The sequence below is a fragment of the Orbicella franksi genome, chromosome 10, assembly GCF_964199315.1.
Source record: "Orbicella franksi chromosome 10, jaOrbFran1.1, whole genome shotgun sequence".
Taxonomy (NCBI): domain Eukaryota; kingdom Metazoa; phylum Cnidaria; class Anthozoa; order Scleractinia; family Merulinidae; genus Orbicella; species Orbicella franksi.
The window spans coordinates 16,529,950-16,548,041 of NC_138154.1; the positions used below are offsets into that span (position 1 = coordinate 16,529,950).

Below are 18,092 nucleotides of genomic sequence, written 5' to 3' on the forward strand. Positions count from 1 at the left end.
CTTAATAGGACCTCTGAAATGGTAAAGAGAAGTGTTTGAATTTCAGGAATTTGATAATAATATAATTTACTTAGATTTTCCTTCAAAAATTTTATTGTCTGTCCAACATTAGTCTGCTGTACGTCCATTCAATCAATCAATCAATCAATCAATCAATCAATCAATCAATCAATAACTTTATTAATGTGTCAATACATTCTAGCCGAGGATAAAAAACCCTCTACTAATAGGGGACACATAAAATAAATAAAATATATTATAAAATTTAAAAACCTAAATTTGATATTTACAATAAAAAGAGACTAAAATTTAACTTCATTATTTACCGTAATTCCAACAATTCTAAAATAATTCAATCGTAAGTAGATCATGAGCTACATAAAACACAGTTCTCGCATTCATGTTCAATTTTCTGTGAAAGATTAGTTATGTTATATCGTTCATAGCAAAAGGAAGCAGAGAGTGCAGGAACAACAATATTCTTTATCATCATTCGATACATTCTTTCCTTCTTCTTTATTGGCCGATAGTCATCACTTGACCAGCAAATAATGGTCTGCTCATGCCTAGTACCGTCTAAACGTGTCTTACTGCAACTCATATTCTGCTCATGCGCAATCGTAACCGCTCTCTTACGTGAAGAATCAAGATCGCTTCCCTGAACTGTCATAGAGTGATTTAAAAATGAAAACAAATTTGGTGATCGAATGAGAAAACGATAGTTAAACTCAATTATCGCAAAGTATCGTAATTTGTATAAGTATCTCGCAGTTCAATTAGTTGCCTCAGTTTTCGCCTTCAGCAAATAATTGATCTGCACGCCACTGACAAATCACGATAATTGGCTCGACCTCTTCCAGTAATGGTTTCAATTGTCTTGCATGCATTTTGATTACTTACAGGAGACTAATTACATACATTACAATTGATTAATAAGAAACAGGAAGAAGCTAGAAGCAGGCTGCACTAGGAAGCATTTTTCATAGGATCGCCAGAAATCTGCTATATCAAACGAACAAAGTGAGTAAATAAATTGGCGAGCCACACATAATTTGACATTGCCACGTTTGCATTCACTCGCATAAGCGTATGAGCTGAGGACGAGGGGGGGGGGGGAGAGTGATGGGCTGCAGTCCCCCCAGCTATAGAAATTATGTAATATGCTCAAGATTCGGGCAACGATACATAAGAGTAAACACAAAATAATGCCGTTGACGTTGCAAGCTTTCAATATTAATAACTGTCTTTTGAATACAGCAGTTTCATTAGATATGAGAATTGTGAACGTTTATGTTTTTCGTGCAACTTGAGTGCCTTTGCATCCCGATTTCAAAACACACGAATTCGGGCATTGCGTACTTTTTCCGGGCAAGAAGGTAACCGCCCCCCGTCCCCCAAGTCCGAAGGTTCCATCACGCCTATGTTCACTTGTTTGTAAATTGTGTGTTTGCTCGCTAGAGCATTCATTTATTCGTTCGTTCGTTCGTTTGTTCGTCTGTTCGTCCGTCCATCCGTCCCTTCCTCTCTCGTTTGTTTGTTCCTTCATCCCCCGGGGTGACTCTTTTATATATATCATTCGTCCGTCCATTCTTCTATTCGTCCCTCAGTTCACTTTTTCCTTAAATTCGTTAATTCGTTCTTTCGTTGGACGGTTCTTTCTTTAGTTTGTCTATTCGTTGATCCTCTCGTTCACTACAAGATTTTTGCTTTCTTTGTTCATTCAAGTATTCGACCACCCCTGTCAGATGAAACAAACAAGTATTCTAATTATTCGCTCATCAATGAAGAATCCACTGCTACACCAAACATACCTTATATTCTACCCTAAGTCGATGCTTTACTAATGGAATATCGCCGACTCTACGGCGCGTTCTGAAGTGGGCGCGATGGGATTTTCCAACTGATAACGGTTTTCCTAAACATGGTACCCTTGGATATTCTTTACTTTGAATTGCCGATTGCACATTTAATTATATAGCTGCAGGGTTATGCTGGAGAGAGGCGAGATTTAATAACAGATAATATTTGAAGATGATGGAAGTTTGTTTGCTTTGAAGTTTATTAGCAATGAAACTTAGATTTGGCGGAAATACAATGAATAAAGGTTTATACACGGGGTGGTAACACTGAAGGATTTCCTTCTGTTATTTTCAGGCAGACATTTGGATTCCGCTAATTAGAACGCCGCTAATTCAAGTTCCTTGTTGTTAAGGTTAAGAACTCAAGACCGATTCTTTTGGACTTGCTCTTACTTTTCCAGCTATTTATTACTCGGTTATAGTGTGACTTAAAAATGAAAACAAATTTGGTGATCGAATGAGAAAACGATTGTTAAACTCGGTTATCCAAAAATGAAGTGATTTGTAAGTGTCTCGCAGATCAGTTATTTGCCTCAGCTTTCGGCTTTAGCAAATTAATTGATCTGCTCGCCACTGACAAATCACGACCTCTTCCAGTACTGGTATAAATTGTCTCGCAGTTTGATTAATTACAGGACGCTGGTATTACATACATTACAATTGTTAATTATAAGAAACAAGAAGAAGCTAGAAGCAAGCTGCAGTAGAAAATATTTTGCAAAGGCGCCAGAAATCTGCTATATGAAACGAACAAAGTGAGTAAATAAATTGGCGAGCCACACTTTATTTAATATTGCCACGTTTGCCGTAAGCGTGCGAGCTGGGGGAGATGAGGGCTGCACCGCCCCCCCCCCCCCCCAGCTACGGAAGTTATGTAACTTTTCGGGCAAAACTCTCAGTCATGATTCGAGCAACGACATTAGAGAGTAAACACATCAAAATAATTCTGTTGACGTTGCAAGCCTTCAATATTAATAACTATTCTTGGAGCTATAGCAGTTTCATTAGATGTGAGAATTGTGAACGTTTATGTTTTTCATGCAATTTGAGTGCGTTTGCATCCCGATTTCAACACTCACGAATTCGGGCATTGCGTAATTTTTTCGGGCAAGAAGGTCACAGCCCCCAATCTTCGGGAGTCCGAAGGTTCCCTCACGCCTATGTTCACTCCTTCATAAAGTCGTATGTTTGCTCACTTGATCGTTCGTTTATTCGTCCGTCCGTCCGTCCCTTCCTTTCTCGTTTGTTTGTTCCTTTATCCCCCCGGGGTGCTCCCTTATATGGCTATATAGATATGTGCGGCCCCAAAGGGTATGGATTTTCAGCCGTTTTGGTCATAACTGGGGTGTCTAATTTTGGCCATTTTGGTCATAAATAGGGTATGGTTTTTGCACTCTGGTCTTGACATGGATATGTTTTATAGAAGAAGCTACATGTTCATCATTATTGATCAACAAAAGCATCAACAAAAGCCCTTCACAAATTATGTTTACGGCAATTTAACATTGGTCTGAATTAGGGAATTGATTTAAAGATCAGGTCATAAATACGGTTTCTAATTTGTGGTCAGGTCGTAAATAGGGTAGGGAAAATCGTAGATTTTGGTCATAAATAGGTAGGGTTTTGGGAAGCGGGGCGCACACCCCCACCCAATTTTTCTGGAAGTACCCCCCGGGGTTCATCCGTCCGTCCATTCTTCCATTCGTCCCTCAGTTCACTTTTTCCTTAAATTCGTTTATTCGTTCTTTCGTTGGACCGTTCTTTCTTTAGTTTGTCTATTCGTTGATCCTCTCGTTCACTACAAGATTTTTGCTTTCTTTGTTCATTCAAGTATTCGACCACCCCTGTCAGATGAAACAAACAAGTATTCTAATTATTCGCTCATCAATGAAGAATCCACTGCTACACCAAACATACGTCAGGTCACCTTATATTCTACCCGAAGTCAATACTTCTACTAATGGGATATCGCCGACTCTACGGCGCGTTCTGAAGTTGGCGCGATGGGATTTTCCAACTGATAACGGTTTTCCTAAACATGGCACCCTTGGATATTCTTTACTTTGAATTGCCGATTGCACATTTAATTATATAGCTGCAGGGTTATGCTGGAGAGAGGCGAGATTTAATAACAGATAATATTCGAAGGAGGTGGAAGTTTGTTTGCTTTGAAGTTTATTAGCAATGAAACTTTGATTTGGCGGAAATACAGTGGGTCCGGAAAACAAATAAAGAATGAAATGTGTCTCTCGCGTAGTTGTCTTCTGTAGAATTTCTAGGATTAATAAAGTTGTTAGCAAAATAGACTTGGGCTTGACAATATAATAGCAATATAAGGGAGTAAAGAAAAACAAAACAGCTACCAAGAGAATTTGTATTTGCGTCGAAGATGGACGCAGCTTAGTGCATTTGGGGGGGGGGGACATATCTTTTTAACCATATGAATGAGAAACCAACGAAAGAAAATAAAAAGGAGAACTAAAGGTTTATACACGGGGTGGTAACACTGAAGGATTTCCTTCTGTTATTTTCAGGTAGACATTTGGATCCCGCTAATTGGAACGCATCTTATTCAAGCTCCTTGTTATTAGGAACTCAAGACCAATTCTTTCGGACTTGCTCTTACTTTTCCAGTTATTTGCTATTCGGTTATTTCGAAATGATTTCAATTTCCTTTCCCGAAAGTGAGCTCCCTTTATTTCGACCTCTTTTCGGTAGAGTTGACATATGAACATCATCATGGCATCAGCCGGACCATGTTAGAACATTAATAGCTGGAGCATTACAGCTCAGTGTACTCTACCTCTTGCTTTGATATTGCCTTGTCATTAACTTCGTTTTGGGATGCTCTTTTCTCGCCCTCAGTCAATAAAATATTACATTCCTTCATGTTAATGGTGCCATTAACTATTTACTGTTATTTTCGTATTTAATACTGCCTCGGCTATTCCGAATTATGTTTCTTTTCCCGTGAGAGTTTGAAATAGTGGAGTCCAACTGCATTACTTATTGTTCAAGGGAAGCAAGCCAAGTAAGTATCCGGCTCTTGCCAGATTATGAGAGCTTGCGTGACCCTGGATCCTGCTGATCGACAGAGAGGGAATGAAAACCAGACACTTTCTTAGTCACACTATACCGGAAAAATGTTAGTCTGAAAACGCATCAAATGTTTTCCGTCCACACCGTCTACGCCCGAGGAATTTAAAAACGTAACAATCACGGGTCATTTTGGATTTGCGTTTGAGGAAAACTCGGTCAGGGAAATCACGTGACTAACGTGACGTCAAAAGATTCGTTTTCAAAATGTTTTCCGTGCACACGAAAACGAAAAGCCGGCGTTTTCAAATTCCCCCGCTTTGAAGAACGTTTTCGAAAACTGCTCCGTTTTCGTGATAAATTAGTGTGGACGTTAGGCCTAATCGCACAAATAAAACTGCATTTTCACATTTCTCCGGTCTAGTGTGGACGCTGCCCAAAATACGAGCCCACCCCAGCTAGAAATGACATTAATAAGCAGAGGACCTTCTAAATATTACTTTGATCTTTTACTGTAGTGCTTTACAATTGTTAGTCTTACCTTACCTTACCTTACCTTACCTTACCTTACCTTACCTTTGAGTTTTTCACAGCCATTAACTACAGAAGAATGTGGTCAGTCAGAAGCCAGTGACAATATTTGCATAAAATTAAAGCTCACCTTAGAAGCGAGGCAATTCGAAGAGATGCTTCAAATTTTGTTATTTTTCGCGAGCTCGTTATGCTGATAAAGCTCGAGTGAAAAGACACACAAGAGAATTTTGCTTTAGTTTGGAGAAAAAAAGATCGCCAAACCATCTTTCTGCTAGCTTTTGAAAACGCGTGCTAAAATGGTTTAAGGAGAAGAAAATGAGAGGGTTCTTTTCTGTTTATGTGCGAATATTACTTCTACTGTAATGTGCTGAATACAATACGAAAAGGCTGTTATATTATGGAGAAATTTCTCGTAGATTTCAGATCTGCAATGTCACCCGGTCTAACAGTACATTAATCTCTCTTAAGATGATGATGTTTTGAATGAAAGCTTTGATGTCACTATAGGACCCTTCAAACTGAAACGATCTTTATTCATCTTCAACGTAACTTTCTTCCTTGTCACGGAAGAGAAATTTTAACCCCTTTTAATACATTTAATACTTCCACTGACTGATTCTAAGCATGAATGCCTTGTAACAAGTAATAAAGCAGTTTAACTCCACACTCCTTGCCACTGAGATTTGGGCTTTAGGTTTAAACAACTTTTTTTTTTTTATACATTTTTCGATGTAATTTGACGTTCAAATCTCTTAGGATGACGTGTAAGTTTTTGAAGGTGGGACGAGTGCTCTATTAAAGAATCATGACGATTTTGTTAAGAGAGCATGGAATGACAATCTGTCGGAGCCGGGAGACCTCACATGATTCTTTCGTGATGAAAGCTAACAAATAATGGCTTATAAATGAAGTTCCTAATTTAAAAATTCAACCTCACAATATTCTGGGAAAAAAGAGATAGGGGTTAACATACGGCATTGCTGAGACTTTCTGAATGAAAGGTCAACATGTGGCAAGTCTAGGCGTTGCGTCAAAGTGTCTGGAACAGGGACGTTTCAAACCATATTCAATTTTGAGTTGTAAGTTAGATTCTTCTCGATCGTCGTCACAGCTCTAATCAGGTATTAAATTAAATGTTTAAGCGTTGGAAAAACCATTACATCCTGTACAATGTTCCCTAGGAAATCCACACGGACAAGAACAAAGTTTAGAATCAATATGGTTCCTTATCTGTGAACCTCATTTGTCGCTACAAGTTAGAAAACAAAACAGAAAGGAAAAAATGGTAACAATTTCTCTACAACTCAAATCAGAAATCAAAAGTCGAAGAACTTGAAATGTTTGCTTCCTTGGAGCACCCCTTCGTGTGCTAGTACTTATTCATCAAACAAGATCATTATCAATATATAAAAGTCCCTTTTTGCTACGAATCTCTAATATCACTTAAGCGGAAATATTCCACTGAAACAAATTCTGAGAGCCAACATTTATAATGCGTGGTGATTTAATATTCACCTCCACGGTTTTATTTTATACGCGACTTCTAGGCGCGATAATCACCATATGGCTAAACGGCAGCAATTTGTGAAAAAATTCTGGCGAGTTGAGGCATAATTTTTTCAATAATTAATTACGGAAACAGAATTAGAATTATTAGAGACACGCGGACTTCAGTGGTTCATTCCATGTACCTGAAGTGCTAGACAATATCCAAGTAAAAAGGATTTAGCATTTACAAAAACAACCTCAAAGCTCTTGCTTTATATCTACCAAGTTCGCATGACAATTAAGCTTTTCAGACACATTTAAACTTTTATACTGCTGTTAAGGAACGTTAATTACTTATTCACTGAAACGTTTAAAGAGTTCTTTTTAATAAGGGGCTTTTTAATTGGCTTCTAAGAATTACGTTCAACCTATAATTAGTTTAAGAGAGCTAAAACCACGGCACAGACGTAATTAATGTTGTGAATCAAGGAGAGAAAATACACTCGACTTCAAAAAGTGACGTGTTCTCCATGCTCGCGTGACCAAAAGCGAATAAATATACATTACCACAACATTCCGCGAAAAAAAAGAGAGAGAAAGAGAAAAAAAGATGCTGTTATAGTTGCACAGGTCATTTCCTCGTGAAATAATCTTATACATTTCGCAATTTTGCTGGTGGGCGGGAGAACGCAAATGGGGGCAAAACTCGTCACTTTTGTTTCGTTTTAATCTTAGCTGAATAAAAAAAAAAAAGACTGAATTACAGGCATTTAGTGATCATCCCTAAAAGAGTTTTCCCTGTAGTTATTTCAGTCCAATTTGACGATTAAGACCCATTGTAAACAATATTTGGGGTTCAAAACGAAATCTCAAACGTTATTTGAACTGAAAACCCGATCGCATAACTTGAATTTTTCGCACAAGCAATAACTTCCTTATAGACGGAAGAACAGAGGAAGAAGCCGGTCTTTTCAAACCTCCACCGCGCGCGCCCAAAAACCACACACCATCGAAGCATACTATCGCTTTGAACATTATGAATCCTAAAATACACGGTTCATTTTACTCTGCTTAAACTAAAAGATATAGGACCGCTGAAGCTATATTAGTTCTGGTGCAAAAACATCGGTGACGCACATTCTTTAGGTAATTCGGAAATAGGCCTCAGTTGATTTCAAGTGGCGAGGAGGTTGGAATGGAAATTTTACGAAGGCGACTAAATCAATTTTAATTGTAGTTTAGAAAACTTTTCTCTCGCGTGGTGACTTTTGTTACGATGGCATTTGTTAAAGAAACGATGCACAGTGCGTTAGAATGGGACGGATGATCAGCAAAGACGATTTCTGGACGATTTTTAATCCTAGATAAGGCTGAAGAATTTCCACGCGGTAAGTTAGAAGCAGATATCACAGAATTCCTCTCTCGCTCTTTGCTTCGCTTTTTAGTAGACCTTATCGAAATTTCCTAGTAATTTAGGGGACTGAAAACATCCAGTTTACTTCTCCTTCTCGAACACTGAACAAATAAGTCCCAGGTTAAAGTGTTCTTTTCCTAACCGACCACAAACCCTTTAGGAACGATTCAATGCATAATAACATGCATGAATTAGCACAAATCGATTCGTTTTCATGCGTACTCGGGAAGGATTCTAGTCACATTAAACTTGAACAGACCATCATCGGGATTTTATTTATTGTATTTCTTTCTGTTCTTTTCAGATACAAGGGTATGAGATTCAATAACGTCACAACAACAGCCAGTTTCACAGCCACATTAAGAGATTCTAAAAAGAGCACGGAGCATCTGGAATGGGGTACAAATCTAATACTGTGAAATATTAATAACTTTTCTCCTGCGTAATTTCAGCAACCGGGTTATTTTGTGTTTTCGTACGAAATAAGGATTTTGTTGCGGACGCACTAAATTTGAATCGCTTTCGAAACAACGACTGGAGTGATAGTTTAAATGTCCAAGGTCATTTACTTTTAGCCCAAATTTAAAAAAGGCTCAAAGACCACCCTAGATCACAGGAAAGCCTGAAATGTTTAACAATCGACAGGAAACGATTAGGAAATGAGAACAGTTAACGCTGGTGAAAATGCAAATGAGTATTAATATGGAATGAAATGTATTATAGGTCACGTTTTCAAGCTAATCAGCCTGTTCGAGTGCTCATGTATTACAGTGCTGTAACAATTGTGCTACAATATGGAAGTTCTCTGTAAAGAAACTTTTTCTTGTATTGAGAGAGCCAGCTTAGTGCTATATTCATTGTAGTTCTGACTGCACACCAGCCGATAGTAGCCTTTCACCCCCCGAGCTTTCCACGCATCAGACACTCGCTGCGAACTTAGCGAGACAGCGGAAAAAAGTTCATAGTCTGAATTTTACATACGTTTAGCCTTCCACTTGTAAATTCATTAGGAAAACTTTTAAATTGCAACTATGACGAAATTCGTTTCTGCCTATCTAAACCATTTTACAACATGAACAGGGAAGTTGTACGAGAAGAAAACTGCTCTTTACTATTTTCAGTTACCTTTTTTTTTGTTGCAGAGATATTCAAGTTTTTAAAATAATAGCCTTTGATGACGTCATAAACTCGTCCAAAGTTTGATCAAATATGATCAAAAAAAAATATCTCAGACAATTTGAATCAGAATGGTTTGATTATTTGAGTTAAAATTCTATTAGACGCGGTCCATAATATGAGCTTAACAATTTTGTTACCATGGTAACATACTGGATTCCAGACCTCCTCGATGTTAAGGAGGGGGTTAACCTAAAATTCTGTTAAAAAATTCGAAGTTTTGTTTTTTTCGGAATTTGAATCTTACGGTATTGAAGTTTTATTTTGAGAATTTCTGTTACTGTAAGTTCAAACCTGGTTTTCTCAAAACGAGTTCTTTTTGCCTTTGAGAAAAGATGTTTTGAGAAGGATTTGTCCAATTGGGCTGAAATTTTCGTGATTTGTTGTTCTGATTAAGTTTTGTGTTTTATGCACGGAACTTTTCCATCCAGTGCATTTTCTCGAAGTTATGCATTGAAACGTTTGCTGGATTTTCTGTATCAGATTTAACTGGTCACCATTTCATGTGTTTTAAACTTTTCAAAAATCTCTCTGCTTAAAACAGTAAGTTATAAAAAAAAGATTCATTTTGATCAGTTCTTGTAGGAGTTATCTTTTCTCAAGTAAGCCCTGGCATTCCACAGCAGCTGGCAGATTTAATCAGCCGGTGTCAGCATAGTTAATAGAGGGGAATGGTTGTGAAACCCATCAAAGTTCTTTGTTGTATGCTTTTGTTCGGTTTTCTGGCCTTGAGCGTGCACAAAACACAATAGTTGTTTACTCCGCACTGAGGAACTAACCAATAGAAACGTTTTGGTTATGTAATTCATGCATAGTGTATGAGTGCAAAACAAAAGATTGTGTACGGTGGTGGACCTTCCGACATAAATCTTGACATCTTTGTTTGCTCCGTTGATGTTTGGCGGGCGTAATAGTCAGTCCCCTCTATTAACTATGGTGTCAGGTTACAATACAGTTCTTGGGTCGAAAAATATGTTTTCATATTCTTTGGTCTTTAAGCTTTCTGAAAACACTGTGTGGGATAAATCTTGTTTCAAAGAATTCTGGTCAAGATTGTAGAAATTTAAAACATCAAATGACAGTTCTCTTTTTTTGCAGTGTTTATTCTCGTGGCTGTAGTTGGCGGAATACTCTTTGGCGTGGTTGTTCTTCTCCTCGTGTATCACGCGCGTGGCAGGTGTAAACGGGAAAAAAAGCCAGAAAGAACGGTGCCTCGGGTGTCATTCAAACTCCCGCCACCAAAACTGGAGGCATTCGCGATTACCACGCAGACGAGATATCCACAGCAAGAGCAAGAAGGACTGGAGGAATATCTGAATCCTGAGATCTATAGGTATTATGAATACAGAATCTTCGGTAATACTGATCAGCGGCAGCAAGGGGGAGCCCCGCTGACTAGTAGGATCGAAGACTCTGGTGTCGAGACTGGCTTCACAATACACAAAGACCAATGGCAGATTTGCACTTTGTCGTCATTTGACTACAACTACCAGAATTCCTTTCGTTTTTTCTTTATCATGTAAATTTTGAATTCCCAGTTGGGTTAAAATAGCAATTGCCCTAATTAGTATAAGAAACAGAAAAAGTGAAGAATTCTGGTAGTTGTATTCAAATGACGCCATGATGCAAATCGCCTATTAATGGGTGTGGGGTGGGGATTTAGAATTTAGGGTTAGCAAACGTTTCAGTGTTGTAGGCTTAGATTAGTATTTTAGGGTTAATTTAGGTCAAGCAGAGGATTAGGTTAGGTTAGAGTTAGCATCCAAATATTAAGACTCACCCTTGCTCACTCTTGTTTCTCTCAGAAGGCGTTATGCACGTGGCTTTATGAATGTTTAGCCGTTTAATTCCAGTGTGCTGAGGAGAAGTTGAAATATTTGACTGGCAAAGAATTTTAACACAATTTCAGCAAGAGAAGCTTGTCAGAATATAATGAAAATCGCTAAAATAAGATGCATAAAACATGTCAAAATCATGCATTGTTTTTTTTTTCTTTTTAGAGAAGAGGAGAAGGAAGCAGGGTCACCCTTCACAGGCTCAGCTAGACTCTGCTTTTCATTACGTTACGACAAATTCAATGAAGAACTAATGGTGTGCCTCATTCGAGCCACGCGCCTAAGCCCAATTGGTGAAAATGTCACCGTGACGCCGTACGTAAAAATATTTCTTCTACCGGACAAGAGACGCAAAGTTCAGTCCCGAGTGCTGCGTAGAACTTCAAATCCTCAGTTCTTTGAAGATTTTATATTCATGGTTCCACCCGACGACTTACCTAACAGAACACTGGAATTCACTGTGTGCGAATTCGACCGATTTTCCCGCCAACAGGTCATTGGTCACGTGACGTATCCTCTTAAAGGGGTAAATGTGTCGACGTTGCCACAAGGGACGGGAGAGATCTGGGTCGATATCAAGAGCGAAGATTTCAAGGTTGGTTCTGTCATGAAATGTACCCATAAAATATCATCTGATTTAGATGCCGCTTTCGGTAGCTGAATCCGTGCCAAGTGTATCGGTACTTTATACTTAAGGTGGTATGGTACCCTAAAATATGGCGATGGTCATGAAAAATTCAATTTCTTGGAAATACAAGACTTAAGACCCTTGAGGACTTGTCAAAAACATTTTGAAACGATCTTGCCGAATTTCCTTCCAGATGAGTGTGAAATTTAAGGAAAGTACACAGTGGTATAAGTTTTTTCACGTGGCAACGGCCGTAGCAACGACTGTTTACTATAAGAACGAGACCAAAAATATAGATTATTTTTAACTTATATGAACGAAACTATTTAGAAAAAACTTTTAAGACATGCACAACTCGATTGGTATAATTATTTGTGAAAAGCTTTGCCTCAAATTGCCATCAGAGGCTCATTCATTTCCCTTATGACAAGGAATATTTCCCACAACTGCGGTAACTTTTTACAAAATAGAACAACCATTGCACCCCCTCCCCCGAGATCGAATCAGCACCCCACCCCCCACTATTTGTGGCTCGTTAAATGCTTAATACTTCGTGTAAGAAACTTAAAGTGCATTTTTCTCAAAAGTTTACTTTTGTACCGACTGACTTCGCGCCAACATTTCTACTTTGCAAGGTCTTTAAGTAGAATTTCTGAAACTTGGGCTCATCAAAGACCAATAGTGTCGTGATGATATAAACCCAAAAAATCGTAACATTTTAAGGTCTGTCACGTGACATGAGATGATTTGTCCACTGGGTGTGGTAAAAAATAAGGTTATTTCCAAATAAAGCTGTGAAAAGCACTGAAAATAAGAGTTAACTGTCAAAACTTAGGTTCATATCACAGAACAAAACAGAAACTTACATGATATGCTTATTTGACAGTCAATTCTTGTTTTGTAAAAGAGCAGGAAGTGTTGGCGTCAATACTATAAAACACTACTTCAAATGGCTGTGGCTGGTTTCCATAGCAACCATTTTGAGTAAAACTCTAGAAATTTAATTTCTCTTCTTGAGTGCAATAGCACACAATTGATCTTTCTTTACCATATTTAAACAAACTTTTTGGTCCATATTGAGGGTACCATACCACCTTAAGTGTTATCGTCTTCGTCCGGCCATGGCTGTCCTGAAAGGGCCTGGAAGCTAGTTTGACTCTCAAGTTTTTAAGCTCGGTAGTGAAATGAGAAATCGCCCGTTCGGCTTCCTGGGTTCGAGTTCCGAGGGACTGCCTTCTTTGCGCCACAGTCGTGACACCATATCATGAATGTTACATCTTTCTCAGTTTTGAACTGTCCTTTGATGATTAGCCATTTACAGTTAATATGAAAGCTGAAATATGGGTTATTGACTAAGTGTGAGGTCAAGATGGCTGGATTCGTTTTCGATTCAAGTTCTGTTTTGAGTTTTTATGGACCGAGAGTCTGAGACGGAAGAGGTCATAAGCAAGCAAAAAAAAAAAAGAACGAAACCAATATCCAGCCATCTTGACAGAACAAGCTTGGTCAATAAAGGATTCATGGAGATAGAACACTATTTTGTTGCGGGACACAGCGGGTAATCCCGAGCGGGCTGGCGCCATCTTGCCCGCTCGGGTAGCTAATCATAGCGTAGGATTTGGTTCATCTTGCCCGCTCAAGGGAGCTAACCATATAATAACAGTTCTAATCGACCGCGTAACGTTTCATCTTCAATTTTGTTTCCCTTAACAGAGTGGCGTGGACAAGGGAGAATTGCTGTTTTCCCTTCAGTTCCTTCCTACTGCATGCAGACTTACAGTAGCTGTTCTCAAGGCTAAAGATTTGAAGTTAAATGGAGACGGAACAGATTTAGGTCAGTGGCCCCGCTTGGAGCCTGGAAAAGAGACTACATTTGTTTTGCTCTTTTTTTCTAAAACTCATTAATAATTCATCAAGTTTAAGCAATGGAAATCATGACCGTGCTGGTGTTTGGATATCTGATCTTAATTAGCTTAGACTTTTACGATTTTAATTTTCCATTTTCCCCTTAGTTTTATTGAGAATATATATCAAACACTCAAGACAGTGTTTGACCACATTTTAAAGCACCTCGTTCGACGTTCGTCAGTGTTCGTCTCTTCTCAGTGTTTGGAAATGTGGTCAAACACGGTCTTTCGTGTTTGATCCAATACTTCTACCCCCTCCCCCCCACCCCTCAAAAAAAATAATTTATGTAAACAAATGCATTCTTTCAGATCCATATGTCAAAGTGTCCATGATAATGGGAGGAAAAACCTTAAAAAAGCGAAAAACAGTTATCAACAAGAAGACTGCATTTCCGGTGTACAACGAAGCGTTTGTCTTCACCATTCTTCCCACGTGCCTCGATCGTGTCAGTTTCATGTTGTCTGTGTACACGGTACCGAGGCTCGGAGGATCAAAAAAACTGATTGGTCGAGCAGTTGTTGGACCATACATGTATTCTACCGGTCAAGGGCTCGCTCACTGGAACGATATGATTTCTTCGCCTCGAAGTGCTGTAGCACAGTGGCACACGCTTATATGAGGTGGTAACAGACGATAATGACATTGAGTTTCGAATCTAATGCCACGCTTGCCTCAATATGAAAGCTAACCCCAACCCTAAAGGTAAACCTAAGCATACCGGAGTGCTATTGAAGCTAACATGAGAGCTAATCAGGTTAACTGGAGTGCTAATCAAGGATCAAGTTAAACAGAGTGTTATTCAGGCTAACCGCCATACTAATCAAGCTACTGGCGGAGTGCTATTGAGACTAAAAATAACTCGACTTCGGTATTTTTAACTTGAACACACGAAATAACAGCACTAGACAGAAAGTCGCCTTCGCAATTTTCCATATTACAAACTTGTCAAAGGCTTGACTCAAACTGGTTGCAAAAGCCTTGCTCACGCAGCATCAGGGCAGCGTCGTTTTAACATATATGAGTCGATATAAGTAAAACAAAAAAAGCAACAACAACAAAACATTTATCAAATATAGTGCACAAAGGTGTTGTTGATATTGTTGGTCTGTTTCAAAACAGAGGACCTCGAGTCTCGAACTAAAACCACGATGACGAAAGTACCCACAAGATGTGAAATATGAAACAGCATAGAGAATTAAATCAGTCCTTTTTAACGACAAGAGGCTACAAGAAGGATCCATCTTCCCATTAATGGGATGTAACTACTGTAGATAATTCATCAGTTAATAGCGGTTACTATGTTTTAACGAAATGTTAGTATATTTAATGATATTTAATGTACATCATTTCAAAAAATAACAATGTGTTATTTTTACCATTTTTATATTCAATTACTGATTTTTGATAGTTATATGACAGAGGTGAAGCTACAAAACGTTTAGAAAACTGAATACCGCAAATACCAAACAAACAAACTCGGCGTTAGGTAGTATTTCCCCTAACAGTTATAAGGTCTTATAAGACAGCACTGCGGCCTACAACAAGCCAGTCTACTGCACAATGTTAGCTTTATATTTATAGAAAACTCTTAAATATTCATTTGATATAATAGTGTTCTGCTCTGTTGAAAAACACGCTATGTAGATGAGGGAGTCACAATGGCATGAAAAGAAAACAAGATTACAGGAGTTGTCTTCACTTTTAAGCTCCGTCGACCACACGGCGCCGGAGATATTTGAAAACGGTGTTTTCAGTCTGAAACTGCATCAAATCTTTTCCGTCCACACTACGCCAGAGAAATTTAAGAACGCAACAATCACCGGTCACTTTGCATTTGTGTTTGGGGAAAACTCGTGCAGGGAAATCACATCGTTCTCGAAACTGCTCCGCCGTTTTCAACATTTTTTCTGTCCACACTCAAACGCTAAGCCGGCGTTTTCAAATTCCTCCAGTTCGAAGAACGTTTTCGCCGGAATTGGCTCCGTTTTCGTGACGGATTAGTTGGACGGTAGGCCAAATAAAATTGCGTTTTCAATTTTTCCGGCGTAGTCTGGACGGGGCCTCCTAAATGACAAACTATTTGAAGCTTTTTTTCCTACTATGGCCGTATGTTCGGGATACGGGATATTTGGGTAAAACAATTAACGGGAATCGGGATATTTGGGGGACTTATTTTAGGGATATGGGATAGTAAAGGAGCTCAGTCACGGTTTGCGCATATTGAAAAGTTTAGCCTCAATTTTTCAAATTCGTCGTTTGTAATCCGTGTCTAACTTCTCCATCCTTAACCATCCTTGTTCCTTTATGGTTTATCATTCTCTTTGGTGTTTTTCGATCTTATTAAACTGTTATTTTCAGGTTTCCTACCATTTAAAGGTAGTTTTGTATGTGGCCAAAATAACTCAAAATACCGTGACTGAGCTCCTTTAAGATCAAATAAGGGACCGTTCATTTTTTATAAGGTAGGGGGGGCTGGTGGGATTTGGGGGGGGGGGCCATGCGAAAAAAATGGCTTTCGAGGGGGGGCCATCCCAAAAAAATAAGGGAAAAAGGGGGGGTCACGTGAAATATTTTAGTAAAACTTTAAAATGGCATGATGTTTGAATATCAAAAAAATTGCTATAGAATAAACATAGAAGGCAGGATACAAATTTATTATAAACTTTCCATTTGCTTTAAAAAAACGTTTGGCGACAAAAAGCATTTGTAGCTACTGAAAAGAAGTATTTAACACTGTTATTTTCGAATGCAACTTTCACTGGCAGTCATCTTCATCTTCGCTGTCGTCGAGTTCTTCGTCGCCGCTTGTGCTGCTATGGGAGTCTCTTTCACCAATGCTGCAAGAAGCAGCAATGCTTTCCGTCAGAGTGTACTCTTCAGGGTACATGAAGGTGTAAACATAATCTCTGACTTCCTGCTCAAGGTTGGTGGTGATTCTGCTTCTTGCAGCATTGGTGAAATAATTCCCTTCCAAGAGCTGTGCGATGTATGGCCCATCTCTTCTAAATAACGACGTGGCAACATGCTCAACTTCAATACACTCTTCCGGGACGGCCGTTCTAGGAGGGTACACAAGGCATTGTGGAAGATCATTTCCTAGCGGGTTTCCAACACAGATTCCATAAACTCGTTGGACGTTGTTTTCAGTCCGCTTCCTCTTTCTTTCATTTGACTTTCTGCGGTTTTCTTTTTTCCTTCTCCTTTTGTTGATGTACTGTTTGAGTATGCCCTTGAATATGCTGTTATAATTGCTCTTCTTATTTTCTAGTGCTTCCATGTCCTGCGTGACCTTCGTCAACTTAGCTTCTATAAATTTGATCTGTTTTACATTAAAACTGTGGGCAAATTCTTCGCCCTGCTTTAAAGCAAGCCCATTGGACTGAAAGAGTGTGGAATCGTGGCATTCAACTTTTCCACCATTGCTCTGTGTTCTTTGATGGAGAAGTTCAGTTTTCTTCCATCACTGGGCTTCAACTGGTACCCTGGCATGGAAAACTCACTCGCCCTTTCTGAACAGCCATCCGCACTTAGAAAGATTGCTTCTTTTGCTTGTAAGATGTCAAACTGCCTGGATCGTTCAGCTGTAAACCTTTTCTTAAACGACTCGTCGCTTTCGCCATTATTGCGCATTTTGGAATGAGCCTCTTTCATGATTATTATGGACGTGCCCCGTTCTACATCGTGCAAGACATAGCAGCACTCAACTAACGTCAAGGAGCTTAAAACAAAAATACGCACTCAACGTATAGCATCAACCCCATTTTAAAGACAAGGTTTGCAAAAGAGGAGGAAAGAAAAAGGAGGAATAAACCTATACATCGAGCAAGAGAAACACAAGCTCGATCAGATAGCTGCAAGAAACATAGGAATGTTTGAAATGTGAGAAATGTGAGAAATGTGAATGTGAGAAATGCCAGGACATTGACACAAAATGACAACAGGGTAAGTGCTGACAGCAGTGAAACGGATGAAAGTGACAATGATGAGTATGACAGTGATGCCATTGACTCTAGGGGAGAAGATGACTCAAGTGATGTCATTCTTGCATTCATCAATTTAGATGAGGAAGATACCAATGAGAGGCCAAATGCCACACGCTCAGGGCGAGCCATAACTAGGAGATCCGAAATTGACTTCTCTTTCTTTTGATTTGTTTTTTAAACAACAGCTCTCTGTAGTATAGGGATTGTAAATATTGTCTTCATAGTGAGCAC

The 18,092-nt window shown here is 39.0% G+C and overlaps 1 protein-coding gene across 1 annotated transcript; it reads left to right on the top strand.

Annotated features, from left to right (window-relative positions):
- Positions 1 to 7,339: 7,339 nt before the first annotated feature.
- On the top strand, positions 7,340 to 16,287 carry LOC145499921 (synaptotagmin-6-like). Its single transcript, XM_081479436.1, has 6 exons — positions 7,340 to 8,305; positions 8,636 to 8,730; positions 10,606 to 10,840; positions 11,508 to 11,937; positions 13,684 to 13,804; positions 14,187 to 16,287. Exons 2-6 carry the CDS (start codon positions 8,646 to 8,648, stop codon positions 14,495 to 14,497), a joined length of 1,182 nt encoding a protein of 393 aa, XP_081335562.1. The 5' UTR covers positions 7,340 to 8,305; positions 8,636 to 8,645; the 3' UTR covers positions 14,498 to 16,287.
- The last annotated feature ends 1,805 nt before the right edge of the window (positions 16,288 to 18,092 follow it).

Bases quoted from the DNA above. Each gene is read 5' to 3' on its own strand.
- LOC145499921 (XM_081479436.1), top strand. From the start codon at position 8,646: ATGAGATTCAATAACGTCACAACAACAGCCAGTTTCACAGCCACATTA. The intron at 11,938-13,683 runs GTTGGTTCTGTC...TTCCCTTAACAG, and splicing joins TCAAGAGCGAAGATTTCAAG to AGTGGCGTGGACAAGGGAGA. The intron at 13,805-14,186 runs GTCAGTGGCCCC...GCATTCTTTCAG, and splicing joins TGGAGACGGAACAGATTTAG to ATCCATATGTCAAAGTGTCC.